Source organism: Taurulus bubalis (genome assembly GCF_910589615.1).
Source record: "Taurulus bubalis genome assembly, chromosome: 18".
Lineage (NCBI taxonomy): Eukaryota > Metazoa > Chordata > Actinopteri > Perciformes > Cottidae > Taurulus > Taurulus bubalis.
Window position 1 is genome coordinate 11,703,751 of NC_136606.1, and position 21,069 is coordinate 11,724,819.

General features: G+C 42.3%; 1 protein-coding gene across 1 annotated transcript in view; it reads left to right on the forward strand.

The window, feature by feature from the left end:
• Positions 1 to 467: 467 nt before the first annotated feature.
• Positions 468 to 21,069, forward strand: part of sema5a (sema domain, seven thrombospondin repeats (type 1 and type 1-like), transmembrane domain (TM) and short cytoplasmic domain, (semaphorin) 5A) — a gene marked incomplete at its 5' end in the record, with an annotated part of 77,856 nt that continues 57,254 nt past the window's right edge. The window contains 4 exons of the mRNA XM_079234626.1: positions 468 to 615; positions 8,863 to 8,962; positions 11,324 to 11,369; positions 19,280 to 19,342. Of these exons, the coding sequence (XP_079090752.1) occupies positions 468 to 615; positions 8,863 to 8,962; positions 11,324 to 11,369; positions 19,280 to 19,342 (357 nt within the window). The remainder of the gene's footprint in view (positions 616 to 8,862; positions 8,963 to 11,323; positions 11,370 to 19,279; positions 19,343 to 21,069) is intronic.

The window sequence follows — 21,069 nt, forward strand, 5'->3', positions numbered from 1 at the left end:
CAAACAAAGCTCCTCTGCAGTAGAAACAAAGACATGTACAAAGGGCACATTATTTCAGATATTAGAGCACACAGACGCACACACATTAGGTGTTTGAGGTAATACAGATCCATGACTGATTCATGCACTGCGTGTCAGAGGTGTGAAGCACACAGCCTGGTTTTACTCAGCCAAACTCCCAACACTTCTCCCCCCAATCAGTCACACTTTGTCCTCTCGGCACCTCCCTCCCCCGTTCACCTTTTGTCAGGATTTATTTTTGATGCTTTTCATCTCCTGGAGGGAATCCATTGTGCTTGTAGCGGAGTGCTACAGCGTATTAAGTTTTTCAGCGCTTTGATTCAAACTAATGTGAAATGAAGTCTTTGTTTAAACTCAAATCTGTCTCTTTCTGTCCTTTCAGGTGTGTCTCTCCAATGCTGTTGGCCCCTGAGGCCTGAGGAGAAGTGAGCCAAGCCCAGGTCCCCATGGGACGCCCTGTTACCCAGCATGCACTGCTGCTGATGCAGTGCATGCTGGTCCTGTGGCCTGCAGGCGTGGCCAGTAGGAGAGGGCCGGTTCTGCTGCCTGAATCTCCCTGTCACAAGACAGAGCACCCGCTCATCCCACACTCAGGTAAACATGCACACACACACACACACACACACACACACACACACACACACACACACACACACACACCAGGGTGACAGCATAATTATGTGAACTGTATGTAATCAAACTCTTATAGTGTTTTAATTATGCTTTCTCCCTACCATCATTTATCCCTGCCTCTATTCCTTCACAACAAGCTTCATCACATTGGTTCCTCCATTGAAATCTCTCTATTTTACCTTCACAAGGTTTGGATTTGTAGACAATATATGGACAATTTCAGAACTGTAGTTGGCATTTAGCTGGTTACGTAATTTCTCCCTGGCAATGGCTGCAAACAAGATATTTACTGACATGTTGGGGTTGCATGTAACTGATGACTTTCAGCCAAATGTGTCGCTCAAAGTAACTTAAGTAAATAGTTGACGTAGATCACAAACACAGATGTGTATGTATTTAAAATAGATTGAAGGCGAGGACACCTTTATGTTCTGAGTTCACTACGACCAACTACACACACATTCAGCTGAGGGTCACCAGGTAAAACGGCCACCTGTTAAACCGAAACATTGGCAGCTAATAAACGTGTCGACTAGCACTGGACTTTCTAAACTTTGGCTTTTGGCTTTTAGCTAAATTTTGAGTCTTTGTCAGGATATTTGACGTTCTTTCCATGACCACAGATAACGTAGTTGTAAGCATATAGTAACTTGTACTTGTTATTTCTTGCTGGTACAATGTCACACGCTAGTTTGCTCCAACAAATAAATGTATTTAAACTCATCAAATGCCCGACATAGGGCTCATTTTTACAATCTGTAAAATTCCCCTCCTCCCTTCACTGGATTGCAGATTAGACTTCCCCAAAAAATAGAAAAGTAAGATCTATCGGTACGAACCGGAGACTGTGTTTTCAAACCACTTTAGGTCTGCTTACTTAGCCAACTGACTACATCTGATTCCTCCCTTTCCCCTTTGCTCCTTCCCTTGAGACACAAAGCAGACACAACCTTCCTCGTATGCCTTTACTACATGGCTCTGCAGTTTTTAGGTACAGCATATTCCGCATCAGATTTCATCGTCCTCCCCCTTTATCTTACATTGCTACTGAACAACTAAACTGTAATGAAATAATGTGAACCTTAGTCAAAAGAAAGCATCTAACGCGATCAATGCAGTTCTGGCCGCCGTGTGCGAAGCAGCAGAATGTCATTGAGCTGTTTTCAGTCCAGCGGGCCCAGTCAGATAATCACATAGGATTCTGTCTAAATTGAAATGGACTTGCAGACCAAGGTCACTGTGTGTGTCCAAAGACCCACATGCATACCTCATATTCAATAAAGACACAAGGACTCTTCCTCCACAACCCAGTCTCTCTCCGTCTTTCTTCTCCGTCTTTGTCAGTTCAGGTGTTAGCCGCTCTCAGTTGTTAGCTGAGGTGGCACTCTTTCCTCTGCGCCAATTGAGTGCAATGATGATGAGTAACTGCCCAGCTAACGTAATACGTTCCTGCCTTGTACTTTCTGCAAAAGGGGGATCACACAGCAGCCAGTGGGTCAGCTGTGGTCAACGTGTTTGTGTTCAGTAATGTACAAGAATGGCCCATTAAGCTCCGGTGGCCTAATGCTTTGGTTTGAAATATAGGAGCATTAATGAAAAGGGTTGGCATTTCAGTTAGTAATCAGACACGGTTCACGAAGACAAAGCCGGCTGTACAGAAGAGAATAGAAAGTGAGAGCACCTCAGAGAATTCACTGTCTGAATGATTAGCTGTGGTGATACAGTGGTTTCCTACTGCAGGAATGCTCTGAGGCTTTATTGGAGACATACAACATCTTATAATGGTAAATATAGTACTGTAAAAGCTAAAAATCGATACGGCTACATGGGAAACCAGAGGCAGTCAACTGAGTCCCACACATCTGCATTCAAACTGTTAAAAGGTGAAATTATTGTTCAAAGAATAAAATTGCATGCAGACACATGCGCAGTGTGCATGTGCATTTCATTGGCTTGTTAATGTTGTTTAACCATAAAAGTTCAGCCAAAGTTTCTGAGCTCACAACCTTTGTTGACTTGTCTATACACAACCTTTGTTGCCCTGGTTTCAAAGCTCTAAAGCTCTGCAGACTCTACATGTGTAGGTGTTTTTTTTTGCTTTTATGAGGGGACAAAGAACAACAAGCTTCCCTTTAATGCTGGTTTCATCTTTATGCTTTGTTTACGCACATTCCAATCTTATTTATTCTCACTTTGTGTTAAGAATCAGCACCTTTTGCAGAGCAGCTGCTTATTCCCATGGTCTCATGAAGATATCCATTCATCTTTGCCTTCTCGGTTATATTTATGCTCAGTTCTTTTAATGACTTTCATTTCATGGCCTGATGATAGTCTTTGTGCGGCTCAAACGCATTTCATTGTTCTGAATCGTACAGTACACACACAGCCAAATTACAGCCCTTGCTTTTTTTGCAATAAACGCAAAAAAAAAGCTCTGAGTCATTCCAAAATATGCACACATACGTACACACACAAACAAGCAGTGTGTGAGGGAAACCTCTCGTTAAACCTATTATCCTTCTCCTTTGTGTGTCATTGTGCTCCATGTAATGTAGTGTAATCCCAGGTTGTTGAGAATGTGTAGAGCGAGGCTGCCACGGCTCCTCTTCAGCCAAGTTGGGAGGACTACAAACACATTATATATGCCCCTGTGGCTCACAACAGCACAGCACGCTACTCTGCTCAGGCGAACCTTTTCTTTTGGACATACATTTAGAGATCTGGCTTGAGTCTTACAGCTAGGACGTACAGTTGATTAAAGAGAGAGTTCCACTGTTTGGTGCATACGCTTTGCTTTCTTGGCTGAAGTGAAATGACTTGCTGGTGAGAGTGCTATCCATCATCTCATCATATTCTCGGCAGGAAACCACATTATTTCTTTGAAAGAAAAATGTTGAGTGGGTGGGACAAAAAAATCAATTTGACAACATCACAATTTCCCCGACATTTTAGAGGTAAAACAATTACTTGAAATAGCTGAATAATCAACTGCAGTCGTATTAATCTATTCTGGCCTTTGTTGTCTTTTTATATTCAAGGTTGGGCGGACATTACCGTAGGTGAGGGACATGAAAGAGTGATATTCTGCTTTCATTTTGTAGCTCTTGGACTGGGTCTGCAGCTAATTCCTTGTTGTTTGTTCAACTTGCTGGTTAACCACAAAAATATTAAACAATATATCTAAATGTATGTCCAATATACTTTTTTGTGGTTGTGACCAGAGAAGCCAAGGTCAAGGATCGTCTGAGAGCATTACTTTCTCTCTGTGTGATTATGGCCTGACTGTGGAAGGGCGTGCCTCAAATGGGTTTGACCCCACTGGGACTGGTGGTTTTCTGACTTGGCACAACACTTGGCGGACAGACCTGCTACTGTAGAGTGGATGCTATAGTCTGAAAAACACTTTCTGCTTTGTGTGGCGGTTTTAGAAATGGAGGGTTTCAGAAAGAAAGCTCAGCAGCTCCGTTGAGAAAGTTGATACAAAATGTACACTCGCTACGCCTTCGTGAAAACGGGTCTGAATATAGCTTCCACAGAGGTCCAATGTAAATGTGTGTCATTTATAGATTTATTTTAAGAGGGGTGTTGAAAGACTATCCCTGTATTTTTGGTAAAGAATTCATTTTTGCGAAGGTTCTTTGACCAAACATGTTCTCGTGTTGTTGTAGCTCACGGCCCCTGAGATACGTATGCTGTATTAATAAAGTGTTGTATTTAACAAGTGCTCCTGGGTGAAAGCTTGAAGGCTTTTAAAGGTTATAAACTGTGATGTAAACAATAGCTTCACAGGCCAAGCTGAGGGCCACGTCTCTGAGGAGGGGAACCGGCAGACTTGTTTTACAGCCACAGACTGAACTCAGCTTTTATCATCCCTGAACAGCTAACACATCGTTATAGAGAGGGGAGTGAAAGCAGGAAAATAAACAAATGGCCTCATAGCATTCATAAACGCAACAAGCTACAACTAGTTTCAGAAATCTTTTAATTGGTCATTTGGGGGAGATTATTTTAAATTGAAAGCCCCCCGAGGTCTTTGGAGCTTAAATTACAAAACATTAAGTCTGCTTTATTTTTGTCTGAGGTCAGCTATGTTCTAGCCATGTTGTATTTGACCATGGCATGAAGGGCGCTGTATATATTTTCAGATTTGTATGTCTTTCATTTACCCGCTGCGATAAAAGTTCCGCATGTCATTTCCCTAAATATATATTTTCATCCCTTTTTTTTTCGTCTTCTTTTTAAGTGGGACTGAAGAGATTTGGTCATCTTGTTAAAAGGTTGTCTCTTCTCCCGCGCCCCCTAGAACCAAACAATTCCTAAATACACATTAAGATTAAAATATTTTATTGCACACTTATTTGTGGCTTCACGGTGGTTTGTTTTGCATGATTCACTCTCTTTCCCGGAGCCACAGCACAGCCACAGTAATTTGAGTTTTTAGGACTCTTAGCTGTAAAATGTGCTTGTTTTTCTTGCTCGAAATAACATCAAAATAAAACAACCTTCGAGGACAGAGCAGTATGCGAAGGTTTTAACTTGCCTTTTGCTTTGGATTTTGTCAAACAGAGCAGGTGTTTGTTTTTTCGACCGCTCAGCCAAATTGTTTCCTCAAATCAAGTTGGAAAATACTTGCCATTCTTCTGCCGCCCATCACCACACTGCTGCATTCAGAGGGAATTGGCTCTCCATGTATGTGAGCGCTTGCTGCCACACTCTATTTACACCACTCACAGACAAACCATTCATGTTTCAGAATTGGTTCCACATGTTGCCGTTGTTGCTGGCCTTTGAGCGCCGGCAGATTGAAGACCGGCGTGCCCACTGATGCTGGGTGTAAATATTTATATATCCTGTCATTTTGTCTTTGTGTCAACTGCTCCGTGTCAGAGCGGGGGATAACAAACGGGATGTGAGTGATAGCTGTTCTATTTTGAGGAGGAAGGAGACAGGGGTTAAAGGCATTAGATGGGACCAAGAAAGGGGGGATGGGGTGTGTAAGTACTGTGTGTGTGTGTGTGTGTGTGTGTGTGTGTGCGTGTGTGTGTGTGTTTGTGTGTGTTTGTTGGTCTTATGTTGGCTCAGATCCCTGGCTGCTGTCTGAATTCTCATCCCAGTCTGTGTGTGTGTGAGTCTGCACGCGTGAGTGCGATTACGCATTTGTCTCATCAGCATCCAATCCCCTGATTCAACAACAAGCATGGCTGTGATGTGATTACATTATCACATGCATTTAGGGTGGAGCGGATATGAACCCATGTAACATGCAAAGCAGGCCTGAAATCTAGGAAGTGAGATTGGAAGTGGGATAATTTTTTTTGGTGATAATTAATAGCTGGAGGTCATCCTACTGTTTTGTTTTCTATTGGATTAACAACAAGGTTTATTTTATGGATCATAAAAACCTCCTTGGGTGCACCTAAAATTAGCTATTACAGCCCGTCCAAAAACAATACATATCACAAGTTAGATCAGAGGTGGAGCTAAGAAATATCCTGCAGTGTAGTTTTATTAAAATCTTTCCAAGTGTGCCACCGTATTATATCCACATGTAGTAAACACAAACAATATGCTGCTCAACCCCCACAAGCTTGACTTTGTGTAGCTCCGTATATTTAGTTCCACAGCTTTGGGAGGCACCGTCCATGCTGGTTATGAATCTTTATGAATGGACCTTGGCCCCGTCACAAAAGGCCATAAATCCTTTGAGTGCTGTTGTGTCCAATTAGAACCTTTTGCCCCTTTTTCCACACTACAAAAATATCCTCTCTTCTGCTTCTGTCTCACACACCCACACACACATCCAGGCACACACTCTCACACACTCCATCACCCCGTTAGCGAGCCTCCCATGGTGAGTCAGGGAGATTTATGGGGAGAAGCTGGGTTCGTCAAGCGGCGTCTTCCCCCGGGGGGTGTCACTGCTACATTTGTATGCCAAGGATCCTCTCGATGGCGTGAAAAACAAGTCCAGTGGAGCCAAAGGATTGGCACATCCAAAACTTTGTGTCTCCCTCCAGAATTAGCGGAGCAGCAGCCATTAACCAAAATATAATCTCCGGGGTGAAGTTGTTTGTGATCGCCACAGATATTTATTTCACCTCTGCTGATGAAAATGTATTAGCGCTATGAAACCTGGAGTCAGACGCGGGATGCTTTTTCCGCTCGTAAGTTCCCCTGCACAAGTCGCTGGAGACTTGAAAGAGAACAAGGGAACATGTCTTTGCAGACAGCGGTGCTGTCTCGCAGCAGATGATGTTGTTTTGTTAGGAGACTTGAAGTTTGGTCCCAGTACGTGAGCTGCAGGAGGCAGATGTTCGTTTGGAAGCTCCCAGTGTTCTTGTTTTGTTTGTCTTCGTTCTGAATCAACTAGAAATCCCACGTTTGTCACCGAAAACCTGAAAGTACTTGCTTTTGATGCAGTCAAGGGACGGCGTGCTTTCATTTGAAACGCTGTCTGACAGGTGTGCCTGAAGAAGCAGATAATGTGTTGCACGGAGGATATTCAAGCTGTCCTCTCCCTCTCTACTGGCCATGACAGAGAGCTCCCTGGTAAATTAAAAAAGTCCCTATGAGATGTTTTGTCTGGAAATAAATCACAAATGTAGTGATGAATGATTTTTCAGTAAATCGCTGTTGCAACCACAGCTTAAAAACTCTGCAGGAGTTCTGGCACCTGACTCAAAACCACTGGTTTCTAGCTATCTGGGGTAAATATCCCAATAGAAGAGTAACCCGCTTCCAAAATAAGTTATTATGACCGCAGATTAAGCATGTGACGAGTAATGGGGATAATGCGTCACTAAAGTGATTGATTGACCACCCTTGACTAAACCTATCGGGTAACCAGGCGGTAGACAGGCCGGCTTCATCGTTCGGCAACCAGACAGGGCTGTGATGCGATTGGTCAGGGGTTAATGGGCCGGGCGCCATGAGAACAGGCATGTTGTGGATAAGATGTCAGTGTCTGTCTGGGATATCTCTCTCTCTCTCTCTCTCTCTCTCTCTCCCTCTCTCTCCCTCTCTCTGTATATGTATTCACCATACCAAAGACCATTTCCATAAAAAGTCTGACTCATCGGTCTTCATCGCTCATCCACAGTATACATTTACATGGAAGCGGTCAGTCAACAGTAGTGATGGTTTTTATGCAAATCAAAGGACCACTGAGTCACAAGAAGCTAGATTTCAGTATTTTGAACTTACACACTTATGGATGGAGGTTTCTGGTGTCTGGTTGGTTTTTGTGAGCCTGAGAAGCACTAATGTAAGAGTTTGATCCGTGGAAAATTATTTTTTTAATGCATGGCTTTTTCTACCAATGACAGCTCTAAGAATCTGTGTTATTTATTCATCTCCTCTACATTTTCTTTAGTAGTAGAAATATAGTAGCAGAAATATAATGATATATTACTGTGTCTTAATTGTGCAAAAGGAAACCCAAAATGTGTCAAGAAGACTTTGCAATGAGACTATTAAAAGGGATGGAAACATTGAAGCATGCAAACAAAGATTATTTTGGTCCCCACTCCACTTCCACTTATGGAAGACATATTCAGATAGTAAACCACCACAATGGAGCATTAAAATCAGCAGAATGTACTTAAAGTATTAAAAGTAGATGTACTCCTTATTCTGGCCCTTGTGAGTGTATTACTATTATATATTGGATTATTAGATTGTCACTGATGCGATAATGTATAAGCAGCATTTTGGAATTGTAGTTGGTTGACGTGGCGCTCATACTTACTTATACTTTTAGATAGTTTAAAATATAATAATGCATTTTATTTCAGCAATTGATTTTATGTTTTGTATGTAAAATGATTAAATAAATGCAATGCAGTGGAAGTATTTCAGTAAGTAAAGCAATACTATGTTTAACTGTGATAAAGGTTATGACATCATTGACATACTGTATGTAGCAGGTACAATGTCCATTATTTAAATCAGCCCCACCTCTTCAGACCGTAACTGCCGACTTTATAGAAGTGTTGTAAACATGCTACACAACATCACAATGTGGGAGGAAAGGTATAACATCTGAACAAAGGCAGTTGTGGAGAGACTTGCTGCTATTATGAACTCGGCCTTCAAGGATCCAAAAGTTACAGCAGCTCTTTGCACGCAGCTCATTCATCGTTACAGCTGTCAGTCAGCAGTCATAAAGTCTCTGCTCACACTTTTTGTGTCCTGTTGTGTGTTTGGCAGAGATGGAGCCGTGGATCTTCAGGTTCAAGGCAGATGGCACGGTGGATTACTCACAGCTGATCTTTGACCCTGGCCAGAACGAACTGATCGTCGGCGCCAGGTAACCAAGTGTTTTTTTGTCTCTTTCTCTTCTTTTTTTGTTGTCTCTCTGTCTAGCCTCCCGTCTCTTTATTTTTGTTCTCTGTTGTTTTATTGTCTTTTCTTGATCAGTGATGATCAATCAATAATCAGTTTCTCTTGATCTTCAAAAAACAGAGAAAATTGGCTTTGGAATTGTTTCCAAGTCCTTTTTTATTTGTCATGCCTAGTCAAGCGTGCACGTGTGTGTGTGTGTGTGTGTGTGTGTGTGTGTGTGTGTGTGTATGTGTGTGTGTGTGTGTGTGTGTGTGTGTGTGTGTGTGTGTGTGTGTGTGGTACACGTTCACGCTGTGTGAGTCTCTGGCTGATACTAGATGAAGTGCGCTCTGCACTTTTCTTAATGGCTTCGTTGTCAATAGTAAGAAACACTCACCACAACGTGAACAAGAGACAACAAGGGAGCCAGCAGGAAGGTGAACAGCAAAACAAACAGAATCAAAGCGAGCCCAGGGAATTTACTAATGCACCTCAGCAACTTAGATGGAAAATGCTAATCAGGGAGAGTGTGTATGTGTAGACGGATGAAGAGCAAAGGTCGAGGAGGCGAGTGGATCCTCACTGAAACTACTGACACATTTGTGATAATATATAATATGAAACCTTTTTTTTTTTGCTGCCGATCTTTTCTTCTTTGCTCCAATTCACTAGTTCTATCATTATATAGTATTTAGAGCAAAAAACAAAAGGAGATTTAGTTCTTTTCTCTTTGCCAACTTAACAACCAACTGTGAAAGGCGTTGTGGCTGGATGGATGGCTGCAGGCTGGGTTAGAAGTATGAGTGATAATGGAAGGAAAGAGAGATCGATGCAAATATCAATAGAGTAAAACAGGGGGCCGCTGCCACACGGAGACCTGGCTGATAGCCACTCGGCAGGAGAGTGATAGAGCTCGGTGAAAGAGTTGCGCGTGTGTGCAAGAGCGTGCATGAACCTGCTTTAAGATATGGAATTAGTTATCTATTTTATGAAAAAAATATCCTTGCTCTTTAAAAACGATTGCTGAAATAAAAACACATTATGGGTTGTTGTTGTTAAAGCTCTTCCAAAATCCCTACCTGCAAAATAGTTTTCGAAGCCATGCAAAGAAAACATCTTTCATGTCGATCTCTAAAAAGGTTTTTTGCTGTGAATTGCACTAAATTTACCGAATGTTGAAGACAATTTTCTTTTGCCGGCATGGACCGACAAGACAGAAGTCTCAAAGGAGGAAAGGAAATCACAATACATAATGCTTTTAGTCCAAATTGTCAGGTTTCATGTGATCTCTTTCTGGTAATGTTGTATAATGGTTTTAGTAGACAGCCCGAGACATCGTTAGTCGGTATACAGAATATTCCTCTTGAGAGGGCATTCATTAGAACCTAATGTTTCTTGAAAAGTTGTAAATGCCAGTGAAACAGTTTTGTATGTGCTGTGCAAATGTGAAAGGCTTCATGCAAAGCAGGATAGGCATTTATTAGTCAGGTTTCCCCGCTAGGCTTTCATGTTTTTTTTCAATCTCTTTCTTTATATCTCTGTTTCTCATACATACAAAACTCCAGTCGAGCATTCTGTAAAACTTTTTAGCACTCCTTTATCCAGTCTTTTTTCCTCTTAATTATGTGTTGGACACATCTAGAGGTCCATTGTTTGCTGCAGTGGTTGAATCCAGCCATCCACTGCATTCGGTCCCTATGAGAACCCTGATTAAAACTGCTTCTAAAGGTTTCCCCACTTATAAGGGAAAATTAACTTTTGCACTTGTGGTATAAGAAGCTGTACAAGTTTAAACAGGAACTATACCAATTTTACACATAAAGTGTGTTTACAGGTCTTGATTTGCATTTCTGCACATGTGAAAGTTGTATTGTGGGTAATGTCGGCCAGCACCAGGTTTTGACACGAAAGAAGAATGTGTGGAATAAAAAAGACAATATATCTCGTTCTGCTGCACCAATTTGGATCATTTTTCAAACTGTCCCTCGTGACTTTGGCAAGGTCATAGTATTGCAATGCTAAATCGGTGGAAAAACCTCTTTTCAGTGTATCGACATCCTCTGAACTGTTTTCACCCCCAACTTGCTGTTTAAGCAGTTTAAGTCTGTATGGTCCCTTTTGGGAGGTGGAAATCCCTTAGTACCGGTGGCCCCATGGGTAGCGGGGTGAAAATGAAGGAACTCGAGAGATAACAGATAAAAAAGTGTACAGAGCTTTGGCCTTAGAGCAGAGATGCTGTAACATCCACACATTCTGGTTTATTTGAAGAAATTGGCTCCATCAACTCACATACATATATACATATTTCTTTTCATATATATATATATATATTTTTTTTTTTTTACAGAAATCACCTCTTCAGGCTCAATCTGGAAGACCTTACACTGATCCAGGTGAGTGCTAATTCTCTCTCCCTCTGTATCTCTGTTTCTTAGTCTGACTCACCAAATCTTCTGTATGTATGTGCTCACTCTGCTCTTATATGACGTGCTTTCGTCGTAGCATGCTGCCAGCTCCCACAACTTTTAAGCTGTTACAGTAAAATGGTTTAGCATTCAACATGTCACAACAACTTCCATCCAGTGGAGTGACAGCGGGTTCGGGCGACAGCGCTGTGGGTTGATATACAGACCGAACGAAAGAGTGATGATATCAAGTGTAGACGGCATAAATACCCTGCGTGTTTAAATCCAGTTTACAACCAAATATGACACATTCTCTGCAGCTGTACCTTTCCACATTTTCTAGAGCATTAACATGCTGTGCAATGTCTTTAATACGATTCCACCATTTTGGTTAAACTATCCTGCTGGTGAATCAAAGTGTCTGAAATATTAAACAGAATTTAAAGAATGCCAACTGCAGTGCCTATGGTGACGTGATGTAAAATTAGCAGGAAAAAAAATGCTTAAATAGAAGTATGCTCAAGGTAGCAATTATTCTTTTTTTCCACCTTCTCCCACATGTTGTCATTCTAATTTCTTTCTGCATTCTCTCATTTATTTTATTTTTACTTCACTTGTATGAGCCCATATCCCCCTGTGATGCCAAGCATTTTGTGACCCACTGAGTTACCATACAAACACTCAATGGCAGCAAACAGACTTCTTTAATGCTTTGACATCTCATGATGTTTGCCATTTTCACCATGGAAGACCAGGGGAGAGGATGAGGAGAGGAGAGAAAGAGTATAGCTGGATGGAACAAAAGGGAGACTGGAGGGAGGCTGGAGGGAGGCTGGCGATATAAATCTGCCTGGAAAGGAAAAAATGAGAAAAATGGTCGGACGAAACAAGAGGCAAGACTGAATTTGCCGGCGAGGAAGAAGTGGAGGTTCAGCACACACAAAGGAATCAGGGCGCAGTGAGACAGCACACAGACGGAGGGAAGCAACCCCCGATGATTCATGCAGTCTTTTGTGGCCACTCGCTGGGACACAAATGCTTTTTAAACATGCTCTGTGTCGTCTGTGCACCCAATCATCCCTCCTTCCTTTTTTCATCCTGCGCTCGGCTGGCGCTGCAGAACCAGAGAGAAGATTCCACCGACCCAATCAACCCCTCATCTCCAAGACATCTTCTCTTAAGAGAATAGGACCCGGTAATCCCTGCCAAGCCCTGGCGCCAATTTAAAATGACCTGTGCCCTCGCGCCTGCTTTGCATTTGATTGGACCAGGGCTGCAGAGTTAAGGGGAAGGCTAAGTTCAACTGCTCCAGTGCTATTCTTCTATTCACCTCCCTCTAAAATCCTTTTCTCTCCTCCCTTCTTTTTCAGCCCGGCATAAAGCAGGAGATTAATTGCACAGAGATTTGGTTGACTCTGTGGCTGGGTTGTTGGATATGAAAGACTTGAATGAATTTCCCCTTTGGCGCCCGTTGCTCCACTCACATTATATGCATTGCTGATTGATCAAATATATTTGCAAGGGACTATGGTGCTGAGCGTCAGAGCGAACAAAGAAAGTTTGAGCACGTTAGAAGCCCCGCACATTTTCTTTTGGTTGCGCCGCTGTTCAAAAGAGTTGCATGAGGTTCTTTTTTTCTTCCTTTCCTGCAGAAGGAAAACAAGCTAAAAGCTACACCTACGCTTTTCTTTGTGATTTCACCCCATCTCATGCATCAGCCATGTCAGATAATGCCCGGTGGCGGTGATTTGTTCTTGCATGGCTGGCAGCGTAAAGAGGGAGGCTGTGTATTGTTTGACAGAGCACAAGGCTTAAAGCCGGTGTAATACAAACAGCCTTTAATACGTTAAAGTAGGGGATATAATTACCATATGATCGATGATGGGCTGATCTCATCGTATATGTGCATGCATGAAACATTAATAAAAACAACAGCCAAGGCCTTCTGCTACATGAAGGCAAAATGAATCCCACCCACTTTTCTTGACCTTGGTTGCAGTATCATGCGTTGTTTTCATGCATTGTGCAAGGCAGACAATACACACTGAATACTTGGTCGGCTTAGCATAGTGTTATGGAGGGTTTAGAGTGTAGTGACATTTAGGGTGCTTGCTAACCACTGCTGGTCGAACCCGCTCTATTGCACATATCGAGTTGAGACTCACAGATCGATAGAGCCTGAGCCCAGCGACCATAATCTCCTCAGTAAATGCCCTCCCAGCTTGGAGGTAATAAAAAATTGAACAAGAACATCAGACATAGGAGAGAGTGGGGAACTTTGTTAAAAGTGTTGATGTGAAGCCATCTTTTATGCTTTCATTGCCCAATTTTAAAGCTACCCCTCAAATCTTTTTCTCCAGTGAATCCAGAAAGATGAAAGGGTTAGTCACCTATAAAAGAGGTCAGTTTACTCGTCAGGAAGATACTTTGAGAATCACAAAGAGAAAATCGTCCACATTACATGGACTTGCTGGCATGTACTCAAACTGAATGGCAATCAGTTTGAAGTGGGAAGAGTCAGACCTTGAAACATAAGCAAGCCCTTTGGCCTTGATTGGAGTTAATATCTGGCACTTGAAGTTTATTTTCTGCAGTGTCTCAACAGCCTGAAGGGGCCTCGCTCTCCCTGTCAACCTCTACCTTCATCCTCACTGATCTGGAAAACACTGCCAAGAACAATAGGTGGATCATTTTCTCCTCGCTCCCCTTTCAATAAAAGGAATACTAGGCCTTCACTCTGCAGCATGCGCAGTGCACAATACTCAGCCAAAGGATAAGCAATAAAAACAGCAACCATAATGCACAATATCCTTCCTCCATCTACAGGTGAATCCCACTTTATAATTCACATCTGTCTGGTATTGTCCTTCTGTCCGTCATTCAGCTCTCTGCCCTGGTCTGCTGCCAACTTTACGCAGCAGAATCCTCACTCTCATTGCCATTATCCACCTCCCATTGCCTAGTGCAGAGAAGGGGCAAACACTGATGAATTGGCCCTTCTGCATTTGCATTGTTTTCAATTTTGCCATTGTGCTGCCAGGGCTGATGAATGGCCAAACCGGCTCGATGTACCACTCAGCGTTGTGTTTCTCCCCAAATAATGTCCTTTGACGTTGTTGAATACCCTAATGCTGTGATTCCCCCTTACCTTGCTTTTAGCTCCATCTTTACCCTTTCACACATGCTATTACAACAGGCTACACACGTTCATGCTGCTGCTGAAAGCCAAAGTATCTAATGTGCAGGCACAATAAGAGCTTGTTGAATTCATAATATCTGCAACAAAGGTGCTAATGTAAGAAGACATTAAATGAAGAAGATGTAAGAATCCAATAGTAGCGTGCTGTTTCCAAGCCAGATCGAAACAGGATGCAGACACTGATGGCGAGTTTCAACAGAAACACTGTGGCACAGCGTTAGTCAATAAGCACTAGGACGAGGAGGATCAGTGGCATTGTTCACCATTCGATACAGCACCAGAGGAGAAAAGTAGTAAATATTCACTCCAGAATCTCTCTGTTCTCACGAAAACTCTTTCCATAACAGCTCTGCCTGGCAATAGTCACTGTATGGTGTTTGGATGTGTATATTGTGCCTTCATTTTTCTTCACTTCCTCTCAGTGTCGTTATGACGTAATGGGACTCCAAAGCAAACTTGAGGCTCCCAACAGTCACACATGTCGTATTTCACTGGCCTTACTCTTGCAATTTCTTCGTCAGTTTCTGTAAGCTACTGATGAGCAGGGCTAATTGTCTGTCTGTCCTCCATAGCTCTGGACGCACTGCTTATTCAGTTTCTAGAGCCAGTAACTCAGCCATTTACATGCATGGAGTAAAACGCATCAGCGGGATTGGAGATACACATTCCAGCACTTTCAGTGATATTATGCAGATGTTTAAGCAAGTAATACGAGGCCGAGCAGGGGGTCATTACAACTCTGACGTATCTCTCCGTGGTGTTACGATGATGCGTGTAGTGACGAAGGCCTACACACTTGCTGAGACATGACATCAAGACCAATTTCATGTGTAAATCTTTCAGCAGCTTACATCAGCAGACATCAGTGTGAATCGTATAGTGGATAATATTGTGCCAGCACATCAAAAGGCAATATCAGCTATTCATAAGACAGATTAGATTTCCCCGGCAGGATTTGTCCAGCTCTCCTTCTCAACTCGCTGTCCACTTGTAATGAGGCACACAGCCAGTCGTTTCATAGAGCTAGACAGCTGTCAGCAGAGAGTGTGTTCTCCGGACCCTCTTTATGCAAAATATATTCAGTATCATGTCTGGAAACAGTGGCGGTCTTGAAATTCAGCTCCTCACTCCCTCCTCTGTCTCACTGACTACTTCACTCTGCCCACACTGTCTCCTTGGTTCTGGCTGACTCCTAAGTTGGACTCTGTTTTGTCTTTGTTATTTATTTTGCTGTTGTCTGTTTTCTGTTATTTTCCTTTTTTCTGTCCTCTCCTCTGTCTCTGAGTTTCTCCCTCCCTTCCCACTCTCTCCCTTGGTATCTGTCCTGAACGCACCTCGGCCACAATAGCCCCTCAGTGTGCGCTCTGACAAGAGCACAATGGTTCATCTCTGAGGATTTCAGGGGACTGAAGAGAGGGCGGACACACGCTATGTTCTTTAATCTTCCCTGAAACAATTTCTGCTCCTGTAAAAAGATTCTCACTCCCGACTTCTCGAATACCAACGCTTGGTCAGTGGCTTAAACTTCAAACTGTGACGCTCTGAGGATCCCCTCTTACTTCAGTTGTGGTGATGTCAATTGAGCCCAAATCTTCCCCTTTTTCAAACTGAGTGAGTGAGTACAATGGTATCATACCCGATAAAATTAATGAAAATATATAGTTTTAATAAACCGTAATTATCCTCTAACAGCTGTATAGCTCTTCATTTTCCTCAATATCCGATGGTTGCTTCTCTCCAGAGATGATTACAGTGCCATGATGGATATTTCATTTTCTTTTGGGCCAATTCGCCACCATGCTCAACTCACTAAATGTAATTCTGGTCCTCTCTCATTCTCTCATCTTCTTTGTTTCCCCTCTAAATCTCCATTTCAGTTTCTCATAGGTGACAATGGCCCAGAAAACAGTCTTTGTAATGCAGCTTCCTTTGATAAAGCCAATAATTATTATTTAACGAGAGTGGATTGGAGACATATTTCCGTTCAAGACATATTCATCTTAGGAGCACAGTGGCTGAACAAAAGCATGTTAATGAGATTTTAATGTGTCTTAATGGCACTGGCACTTGGGATTCTGTTCTTTATTCTGGACCATTTGAGGCAGTGAGATAGAATGGCTTTAGTGGTCAATGATGCCGGCATATCCCCCACTTACAGACCTACTGACATCACCCTCATAAAGTTAATATAGTTGCAATGACGTAAAAAAATGTAAATCACATTTCCTGTCATATTGTGCACCTTTTTAACAACAATGTACAACAAAACGGACAAAAATGTGATTTCTTTCTATTTCTGTATGGATATAAAAAAAATCGTACGTAAACTAATACCAACCAATTCCAACAAATCATATCATGAAATCCATCTATCAATCAATTTTCAACTTTAAGCGACAAGGGAAGTGATAGATACTATAAATACTAAACATATACAATACAATAAAATAGCAGAGCGTATTACATTTACGAAAATGAAATAATAAAGAAAGTGCAAAAATGCAAAGTATATACGTTTATATACAATATGACGTGTATATATAGTATATACAGTGAAATAGAATAGAAGTATTTTTCAGTGACTAACTAAACGACATAAGTGGTGCTAGGGTTATTGATAATTTAATTGACAGAGGATCTGGCCAGAGGTGATTTATTATAATGTCTTATAGCAGTTGGCAGGAATCCTGTATCTGTCCTTTTGACAGCGGAGCTGAATCAAATGTGAATTTGATGTGTCCTTGGACAAGATGCTGAACTTGAAATTGCTCCTGACGGCTGTGCCATTGGTGTGTGATCGAGCAATGGATTAGATGAGTGGTTTGTCAGCTTGTATAGCCTCTGCCGTCAGTGTGTGAATGTGTGTGTGATTGAGTGAATGTTGACATGTAGTGTAAAGCCCTTTAAGTGGTGAAAAGCCCAGAAAGGCGCTGTTAAATGAAACACCATTTACCATCTAAATGCTAACCCTGCCCATCCACTTTTTAGCAGTCCAAACAAATGCAAAGGATTTGATTTGAATCTGAACACTGCTCAAATATTCCGTTTCACAGGTTTCTCAGGTTTCTCAGTACATTAGCAGAAGAAACTCTACTTTCTCCTGGGATTAGAAGATGTAATACTGTATACTACCTGCTTTAAACTATTTCAGGTGATGATAAATCACATAATCGCCCCGTAATGATAAAAGCAACCACTTTACCCCCAATAATGTAATCTCAAGGTGTAATTTTGCATTGTATTATGATTGATTTCTACCCTGAACATGAGTGAGTAGATTCCAGGCCATTAACAGGTCCCCACCCACCGCCCCCACCCTTGTGATTAGCAAAAGCACTTTTCAGCCCCTACATTGAATTCAGCTGGGACACGCTGTGCTGCTGTGTGTGCAGGCTGTGCTGCTCGTGCTGATGTGTGTGGTTTGTGTGTGTGTTGGCTGCACGGCCCCAGAATAGCCAGCTTTGGCCTGGAATGCGAACCGACACACGCATACACCCACGGAGAAGAGCGAGGGAGAAGCCAGCTCACATTAATACTCCATATCTTATCCTCTCTGAATAGTACCCCTCACCCTGAGCTCTCTTCTCCCTCTAAGCTCCCTCCTGTTACTGCCTATGTGTGCATTTATGTGTCAGTGTGTACATACGGGTCGGGTGGCTCTACTCCTCCCAAAAGCCAGTGAGGCGGAAAGCAAAAGCCTTGTCAAAAAACACACAGGAAACTCCTCGCCTTCTCAAAGAGGAAATTTGAGTTTTCCTCAGTGCTGAGGGGGGGTCAGCTTTTGTTTTTCCTCTTTTCCTGGCGTAAAACAGTCCTGATAGCAAGGTGAAATCTAATATTCTCTTTCAGTTCGCGATATTTACTATATTCCCACAGGGAGTGAGATCCTGAGCCTCTGGCCACCAGCCAGGTTATTACTGCAGGAAACTCTTGTCTTTGTGGCCAAGAAAGAAGTTGAATAGTTTTGCTTTTGGAGACTTTTCGTGACTCGGCGTTAAGTGTATTATTGCCGTGGCCAATTTTTTCGGTTAAGTATTCCTCTGTCTGCCGGTCGGAGGTGCTGACGGTGATGGTTAATTCCGCCTGTCACGAGTGTGAGTGTCTTAGTGGCCCGGTGCTGTCCCGAGGCCAACACTCATTCCATGAATAGAGAACTTTTGTCAATGAGAAAGCCCCCCCTAGAGGTCACGCTGAAATTAAACGGTAGAAATTGGAGCACGCTGGTGTCTTCACCCCGGGGGAGACGAGTGGAGGTCTTATCTTCTTATTCCTCTCCCTCCTGTAGCAAAATGTAAAAGGCAGCCCGCTGTTTCTTCCTCACATGTAAATCACGTTGACATCCTACTCCAGGGAGCTCACGTGTTACGCCTTAAAGATGCCTCTTTTTCCCTCACACATAAATCAAATCTATAGCATCCGTCTCTGCGTAAACTTGTCACTCGTCTCTGCTTGGTATGCACCGTAATTGGATTCTGTGTCTGTATTTAAGACACAGAATAATTTTGTTGTTGCCCCTGCTACCTCAGACAAAATTGGCAGATATCACATTTACTTTATAGAAAGGTTGGAATTCTACGAGTTAAGAGCCAGACATTTTTTTGATTTGGTTCACTGAGTGTTTGGCACCAAATGTTTCTGATGTTTGCTTCTTCTCGATGGTTTATTGGGAGCCTTACGCTGCTTTTCTTTCTCTCCGCAGGAGGCTGAGTGGCACTGCGATGAGTTCACCAAGGGAGCCTGCTTCAGCCGTGGAAAGTCTGAGGTGAGTTTGAGTGATGTCTACACTTTTCAAACATCACACTGTTATATTGCCTTGTCCGACACTTGTCACCATGTTGAGCAAAACAAGTAACAAATCAATAAATAAATAAAGTCTGTAAAAGTGCACTTCATAAATGTGGTTCAGTTTTGCGTCTTTGCAGCTAACTGAACATCTATTGGTTTGAATAAAGACAATTAAAGGGGTATTCAAGCGATTTAGTATTCCATTAAGTGTGTTGGTGTGTGAAGGACAAAAAGCCAAGATCCCACTCTTCCAATAATGCAACTCAATAACATTTGTTAACAGCTTTGTTTTGTTGCTCCCGCTATGTCTAACAATGTGGCGAACAAACTTCCAACTCCACAGTGGTGTTAGTGCAAGAGTCTACAAACATGTTAGCGGCTCTGCAAGGCTACACTGGAGCTAAAAGCTAACATCAGTTATTATGTTGTTGTTATGGACAACAATGATGAATGAATGCTGTCTGCCACTAGAACTGAATCAATGCTACATAACAGCTACACAAAATAGATCTTAAGGATAGGAATCACAGATCCCCCTTCATTACAGGCAGTGTTGATCAAATCAGCTCCAGAGAGCACATCAAATAGCTCACTAAAATGTTAAAAATGTCAAGTTATGATGAAACATATTGAAGACTGAAAGCAATGTGGAACTCTTTATTCAGCTTTAAAATATCTGGGAATCCCTGCTTTGTATGAGAGGTATGAGAGGTTATCTCTAAAAAAGGATCCAAATCAACTTGTCAAGTAAAAATCATCCCAAACCACTGATTTATGGGCCTTTTAAAGGGAGTTCCTAATGTTTTTGTAGTTTCTTTTTGTGCAGAAGTGTGTGTTTTTGTATGTGGTTAGCTGGCAAACTGTCTACCAAACAGCTGGTTCAGAGTTAAACTTGACTTGTAGGTGAACTGCCCAGCCCTGATCCTTGTATGTTTGTGCACCGCTGTGTATTTATCCTTCTATGAACGCTGGTTAGGGACCCATAATAGGCGTGCACGGGCTAGCCAGCATAAGATAGCTGTTGTGAATTACAGGCCGAAGTTACCTCAGTCCTTGAGAGTCACTACTGTTGCCCAGAGTCAAATTGTTTTGCTCACTGTTCCCCTCGGAGGATCAGGTCCTGTGATGTACACTAAGAAAAGCATTAAAAGACTTCATTCTCCGGCAGTTGACAGGGCCGCCGATGGTTTATTACCTAACTCAGCGGGCAGCAATATACCATCGCTTAAGCTATGAAACAGATACCGTGCCCGTGCTTTGAGTGAATTTACAAGTGATTGTATTTTTTTTCCCCCTAATGCACGCGTCCGCTCTTCTCTTGTGTATTTGATTTATTTCACCCGGGAGAAGAAAGGAGAGTTAAATTGACTTGACAGGACTTGATTGCAGCCTCTGTTTTGTTTTATAATGTGGGAGCCAAGCATAACAGCCTCGGTATTACAGCAGTACAGACGTGGAACATTTGTCACGAAGTTTTTGTAAACAAGTCAAGACTGTTAGGCTGGGCAAATATTAAATATGCCGTTATTTACCGCAGAAACAAACTGCAAGGGAAGAATTTAATTAGTCAGACCCCTCACAACTCAACCTCACTCCTGCATCAGTGCGCACACATTTACACAAGCATGCAGTGCACAATGAACTGCAGAATCAGCACAGATATATAGGCATACCTCACAGGTGTTACTACACACACACTGTTTT